The sequence below is a fragment of the Anas acuta genome, chromosome 4 (genome assembly GCF_963932015.1).
Source record: "Anas acuta chromosome 4, bAnaAcu1.1, whole genome shotgun sequence".
NCBI lineage: Eukaryota > Metazoa > Chordata > Aves > Anseriformes > Anatidae > Anas > Anas acuta.
Window position 1 is genome coordinate 55876450 of NC_088982.1, and position 7229 is coordinate 55883678.

Genomic DNA, 7229 nt, shown 5'->3' on the forward strand with positions numbered 1-7229 from the left:
TCCGCTCTAGGTCAAACACAAGACCACAACATTTGGAAAAAGTCCTACCTCGTGTACTTTATTAGGCTTTACTAAATGTGATTGGAGTTCAAAAAGTAACCAGATATTCCAAAATCAAGGATTTGTTAAGAATCAATAGTTTTCTTTATTAAAAAGGCACACATCTTCTCACTGTAACTCTACAGTTTCAGTAAAAACTACCCTTTCTTATTGGACAATAGCAGTGCAGACCATATTTCTTCCAGACCTTTTCAGTTTCTTCAGAAGAGTGAAAACATAGAAATTTTTAATTTTAAATTTTTTTCCTTCATCTGCAGTCACAACATTCCATAGAACTTTTTTCTTTATATTTATATCATACATACAAGCAGTAACTTTGCAGTATATTTAGTCTATCCTCCTCTGATAACAGAAGGCATTTAAGAGAACAAGAGAACTGTAGGAGTGTATGTTGTGTATAAGCTCCCTTGACCTAAGCTGAAGTCCTGACTTGACAGCTCTGTAAGCTATCCTGTATTGACTGCACAGGCTCTTGTCTCAGCACCACTGATCAGAGCACCCAGCCCAACATTCGTTTCACTACGTGCTGTGCACAGCTCACACAGCAGATTGCACTCTTTCAAAGAGGCACTGGACTTGGTGTGATGGCTGTTTTCCCGTGTTTCTTAGTGGGATGATTATTCTCTTATTAGTAACAAACACAGCTACCCTGAAGAACACAAACATATACTGTAAAAGGGAAAATACTCTGTCAATTGTTAGGAACACTTTCTTGGTAAGAGAAAATCCTTTGCAAGTTCAAATGCAGCCTCAGAAGTACAATATGTACAACAGGAAAAAACAAACACATACCACAGCAGATAAATAGGTATTTATTAAAATTCATCTCAAATCAAACAAAAATAATAAAGGACATTAAGGCATCTTGTATTCAATAACCATTCATACGGTAAAGATGACATCTCTTTCTGATACGAGAGCAGACTAGGAAAAAAACATTTTCCCAACACATTTGTCAGAGTGCTGACTTGACCCACTGTTTTACCATTCCGCCAGCAAACCTCTCCAAAGAATAATCATTTCTCCAACAAAAGAGCTACAAAACCCCAACACTCACTGAGACACACACAAGATAGCACTCTTCCCTCCCCTAAGACACACGAACTTCTATAACGATGCACACTGGAGAAAAGACACACAGATGCATGCCGCAGAGGATAAAACATTCATGTTGTAACCACTCTTTTTGAGTGGACTTGTCTTTGCTTTCAATAGTATTTGCTATTTCAGCCAATAACTACTGAAAACAGAACTGCAAATTCCAGTCAGTATTATGATGCAACAATTTTTATGTTCGCCTTCTACATTTGTGTTAGATAAACAAATGACAAAGGTTTTTCTTTCCATGGAATAATTTATTTTGACGAATTATGCTGTCAAGCAACTAATCACTGTTATAGTGCTTTTTTCTTCCATTGGAATAAGAACATCAGGAAATGTTTACAGTATCACTGGGTTCACTATAACAGGATTCTACTACAAAGTAAAATATAAATTATTAAACACTGTATATAGCACTATTCACTTCGGCACATTCATTCTCTATATCCTTTGTCACATTTTTACCTTCGTTTAAGGCAAGTTTTGTTTCCAAAGAAGACCACAGTCTCTAGATAAACTTATATGACTAAGTTTACGAGTTAGGAAATTGAGCTTTATAAAATATTTACTTCAACAAATAAGAAAGTTATTAAGAGAAAGATGGTGACCCAAAATTGCACTGTATTAAAAGGTGGAGTCCTTGTACCAAAGTCCTTTATTCATCATCTTTAGAACCAGTTTTGCTTAACTATAAAAGAGACACAAAAAGAAAGTGTTCAAAGTTTAGACTGCCATTCCATTTATTAGGAAATAAGAACAACATTTCCACCTTACATAGACCAAATGGATTTTTAATAATACAGACTGATTGTGCTACTGTATCAAGAGATTGAAACGCATCGAGTTATTTCTTAAGCTTAAGCACTAAATGAGCTTATTTCCTGAACCTGAAACTATCTTCATGCACTTTGCAAATTACTTCCAAAAAAACAAATAAAAACAAAACTAACACACACTAAAAACAAACAAACAAAAAAACTAAACCACAACACAAAAACTTCAGGGCACTCTATTTGCTTTGAAGACTCATCTCCTCTCCAAAATAAAACAGATGCAGTAACCTAAAAATGTATCTCCACACATCTCCAGAAGAGATTCCATATGGTGATTTGCACAATACAAAAGCAAACATTAACTTTTTTTTTTTAAATCAAAGTTTCTGATTACTAAATGTAGTGCACCTATTGAGAAATGTATCTGGAACACCCACTACACCCACTACAAATAGCCTCTTCTGACTTGGGAGAACTCTAAAACCACCATTCTCATTTGCTCAATGTTATTTAACAACTGGAAGTGGTGTTAGGCCTTTATGCTGACAATTAATTATAATTGTATGAAATAAAATCATTTGTTATCAAACTTGTCAAGCAGCTACGCTGGTTTCCAATAAGCAAGGAAAACCAATGTAGAGCATGAGAAATACATGAATTAGAACCTAAAACGGGCAGTAGTTGTTACTGTTTCTTGTAAATCTTTTTAATATTAAAAGATAACTTGAAAATACTTACATGCTGGATGTACATAGAAACAAATCAGACACCACAGTCAAATCCCAACAAAGTTAGGAAGAAAAGCAAGAAAAAAATCAGGTAAGTTTTCTTCAGATATAAGTACACATTATTTTAATACACATAGACAGTATTTTCATAATACTGCATATCATAAAGTCACATTACCTTAATTACATCCACCCAGTTCCATCCTCGAGGAAGCTCCCCTTTGTGATCTGTAGAACAAGAAGGTTTTATTTTCAATACACAAGCTACAGATAACCTTTATCTTTCTTTAAAATCAACACAAAATTCTAAAGAGACAGAAGTCTTAATTCCACCATTACAAAGCCATGAAGACAAAAAAAACAACATGTTAATGTCTTGAACATATCTTGTTCTTCAAAGTCATTCTGTTTAAGTAAAAATGACCCAAGGCAGTCCACCTGATTTATAAGGCAACTCTAAAACGAGCTGGGTTAACTACCAATGATACATTCTGAAAAAGAACAAAATTTTACAAAGATTTTCCTTCACAAAGATTTTCCTTAATAAGGTCAATATTAAAAATGCCAGTTATGCGTTCACATTAGGTAAATGATACACAGAAATGACTATCATGGGGTATAATTTATTGCTGCAATAATATTATCCCAATCATTATCAACAATTAAGTTTGAACACATAAAAGTCGTCAGCAGGACTTGTTAAAAATACTGAACATTTTTCTGTCAAAAATGCCATGTTTCACTGAAATCGGGAAGTGTCTACAAAAACACCTCCATTTTGAAGATACAAGCTAAAGATTTCATTTTGAGTTACAAAGCAAATGGTTACATTTAGAAATTACTTTTTTTATAATGTGAGTTATTTATCTGGACCCATCAACAAAATATATGCCTTTCGTTGAAAGGGAATTTTTAGATGTCCCAAAAAGTACGTTTGAGAATTTCACTTTTGTCACAAATTGAAATAAAAAATAAAACTAATCAACAACATCTTCAAGTCCCTACTGTCTAGGGAGTTGCTTCACCCAGAACAAACATCTTGGGCAAGAATAATTAATCTAAACCAAACAAAACAGAGACCACAGATTTAAAGCAGTTAATCTTACATGCAAATAAATTGTGATTCTGACTCAATGAAGATGCCACTGCTATAAAATTTGGAGTCTCATACTGCTCAAACAAAACAATGCTATAGCGGACGAACCTGTTTTGTCAGCTAGCTTTCGTTTCTGGGTTTTGGATAATTGCTCCTTTTTGTCCTTTTTCTTACTTGCTGGCCCATCGGGAGTTCCAATTGCAATACTATTGCTTACAGAAGTCTGAGAAGGACGAAAATTGTTGTTAGTGTTTTGTATGTTAGTTCATCTATCGTACTTCAGAAGCCAGTAATAATACAGAGTATGAACACAGATTGCTCTATGTATGATTACCAAATCTGACATACTAAAATGTCTTGACTGTCAAAAAAGCAGCAATGCCATCAGCTGTCAGCAGCTTTTAATCAACACACAATCATGACAATCAGAACCACATGAAGGAGATGAATTATTTCCTTTCACAGCTGCAAGGGGCACTTCTTACACTTTGTAAATTTGATCATGGAGTTTGATCTGAATGGATTCAGATTTCCAAAATAGGAAAATTCCTTCTTCCTCAAAGCAAGTCTGCAGCACCACAATGGCAAATAATGTCCTTACACATCAGGAAGCAATATGAGAAGGGAAACACAGAAGCCTAAAATAGACTCAGCCTGACTCACTGAAGACCCTAGAGGTACATTTATGCAATCCACGACTTCCCAGGAAGCTTTCAATAATTTGCCCCCAGGCAGACACCTTTCATCTGCTCCAGCTCTCTGTAGTTTTGATTCTGTTCCATGCCTCCATTTTTATGTCACTTTGTAAGACAGAACTACAGCTCATAACATTGGCAGCAACAGCAAAATAACAATTAAGCATAACAATTATGACCACTGAGCACTGGGGCACCGTACCACACTACATGCCACGGTTTATCCCCTAACACGTTTGTACCCAATGTACTAACACCTTAAAGATAGAGCAATGAAGCATTCAGAGTTGGAATAACCATTTTTGCAGTTTTAAAAGGAAGAGACTAAAATCTAAACTTACCACAGTGTTAACAGGCTGATTTTCCATGAACAGCTCTTTATTATCTTTGGCATATTCAAAAAGTGTGTAAGTCATAGCAGTTCCAAGATTAGCTTCAACTTCTACCATCAATTTATCCAATATGCTTTGTTTAATAGCTGAAGATCTGAAAGAAATCATAAAACTCAACAATGATCTAGACAGAAGAAGAAAAGCTTGTCAACCAAAAAGCCCTCACATAAAAGACTAGGGAGTGAAGCTGTCACAAGGACTTACATTGTGTTGTTGAAAAAAGCATCCATTGATAAGATTGGTGCTGTTTGCGGATATGTTTCTGGCCAAGAAACTTCTATTAGAAAGGCTTTTGGATCTCCATTTTCACCTATCTGAAAGAAAAAGCGAAAAAATCAGAAATCAACAGTTTCCAGTCACTCATGAAAGACTGCAATGCCAATACATAAAAGCTTCTCACTTCTCTAAGACCAACCAAATTATTTAAGGTAACAACTAACTGATAACTGTTCATAAAGCTACCAGTCAGAAAATAAAACTTTTATCCAGAAAAAGTATTAAACTTATGATTTGAACATTCATCTCTAACCTACACTGTCTATTTTAAAGTTATTTCAGTCGTATGTCTGTGCCAGCAGAATGAACTAAATTGATATTTAGCAGCACCTGCTTTAGAGGTGAAATAAATAAAACTTTAAGTCAGGCATCTGCAATATTTATCAAGACATCACCTACACTGCGCTATCCAGTTCCCAGTGGTATCAAGAAGAAAACTGGTAGTATGGTTTACAGTTCTCCCTTTCTCTGGAAAGCACTGTCTGCACACTGAGCAAATCCACGCGGAAAGCTGCATGTCCATGCTCCTCCTGTCAACGCAACCTAAAAACAGAGTAGCCTTACTTCAAATGCTGTTACTACATTTTCCCAGTGTTTAAAAAAGTCTTTCTTCAGTCTCATTTTCTTAGCACACTGATTACAAAACATCTTTGTGTGTGAGACGTGTCTGAGACAGATAAGGCTCAGAAAAATGGCATATTAATTCTTTGACCTTGTCATGCATTTACTTGCACTATGCCTTTTCATAACACAAGTTTTCTTTCACAGGAAATGTGTTATTGCCTTCATCTGACACTAAGCTTTATGGTATTTCAATTGAATTCTCCTAATTTTTTATTTTTTTTTTAAATTACAAACAACTGAATCTATCAAAACGTAGAACGATACCTGTAAACTTGCAGGTAGGTCACAATCACTCTTCTGAGAAAATTAGGTTTATTTAGACCAGTCCTATCAGTGAAGGAACACTGCACTTGTAAAACCGGATTCAAGTGCTATTTATTAAATCAGCCTAACTTGCTACAGTTACCAATTTCATTATGAAGTTACTTGAGAGCTGCAAAAAGGTGACTTTAGATGCTTTCTCCCTGCTACAGTGGGGAACACAAATGCACAGCGTTTTCAGGCGTCTGTGTAAGGCTCCATGGCAGCACAAAGACCTGCCTCTGCCCCTGCCCAGAACAACTCCCAGGTCTTCAAATTTGAAGAAAGTTGAGTATATAATTTGATATATGACAGAAGCTGTTTTAGAATAGTGTTTCAGGGATTAGTTTATACTCATAGGGCAATTTATACGGACTAGAGTTTTGAACTCCAGGGGCACCCAGGAGTAAACATTTGATCAACAGAATACCCGATCAACACAATGCCAGGGCTTTTCCTTACAGCTCATTCTACATTTCCTCGAAATGAAGTGCAATTATTTTCAAGTGTCTATTTTGGTATCTAGCCCCTTTTTTTTTTTAAAGAAAACTGCCAGCAGCTGCGAGAGGGGCGGCGCAGGCAGGCTGCTGGGAGGAGGCTCCTCACCCAGGGGAAGCACTCAGGGCTCGGAGCCTGTCAGGACAGCGCTCCCACACACAGGGTCCGATTTTTGGGGCCCGGGGACGAACTGGACGAACCTCGCGCCGCCTTACCCGGTACTGGAAGGACACGGGGCTGAGCTCCCTGAAGCAGCCGTCGCCTTCATAGATGGAGCGCAGCGCCTCCAGCTCCATCTGCGGGGCGGGCAGAGCACGGCGTTACCCACCAGCACACCCCAAAGCCCCTTCCTCCTCTTCCTCCTCTTCCTCCTCCTCCTCCTCCCCACACCCGCCTCAGGGTGACCGCGGGGCCGGGGGTGCCCCAGCCCTAAGATGGCGGCCGGGGCCACACAGCCCCCCCCCCCCCCCCCATCCCCTCACCTCCTGGTCCTCGTTGGCCGCCATGGCGCGCGCCACGCGCGCTCCCCCCCCCTCCTCCTCCCTCCCACCCACCCGCCCCCGCCTCAGCCGGGCTGCCGCGCACGCGCCGCCCGCCCCCCTGACACGAGGGGCGGGACGAGCTGGAAGGACTCTGATTGGCCCGCCGGGCAGCAGCGTGGCCGCCGATTGGCTCCTCCCGCTGCC

The 7229-nt window shown here is 38.7% G+C and overlaps 1 protein-coding gene across 7 annotated transcripts in view; it reads right to left on the reverse strand.

The window, feature by feature from the left end:
- The window catches only part of RWDD4 (RWD domain containing 4), a 43643-nt gene extending 36501 nt beyond the window's left edge, over window positions 1–7142 (reverse strand). For 3 of the 7 annotated variants that reach the window (XM_068681312.1, XM_068681311.1, XM_068681313.1), the window contains exons 1-6: window positions 7026–7142; window positions 6759–6839; window positions 5050–5159; window positions 4795–4939; window positions 3867–3981; window positions 2841–2890 (exon numbers count right to left, since the gene is read on the reverse strand). In XM_068681312.1, the coding sequence (XP_068537413.1) occupies window positions 2841–2890; window positions 3867–3981; window positions 4795–4939; window positions 5050–5159; window positions 6759–6839; window positions 7026–7049 (525 nt within the window). In that variant the 5' untranslated portion in view covers window positions 7050–7142. Of the gene's footprint in view, window positions 1–854; window positions 2676–2835; window positions 2891–3866; window positions 3982–4794; window positions 4940–5049; window positions 5160–6758; window positions 6840–7025 lie in introns of those variants that run through there. The other 4 variants (XM_068681315.1, XM_068681316.1, XM_068681314.1 and 1 more) reach the window with 3 other exon arrangements.
- Window positions 7143–7229: the final 87 nt, after the last annotated feature.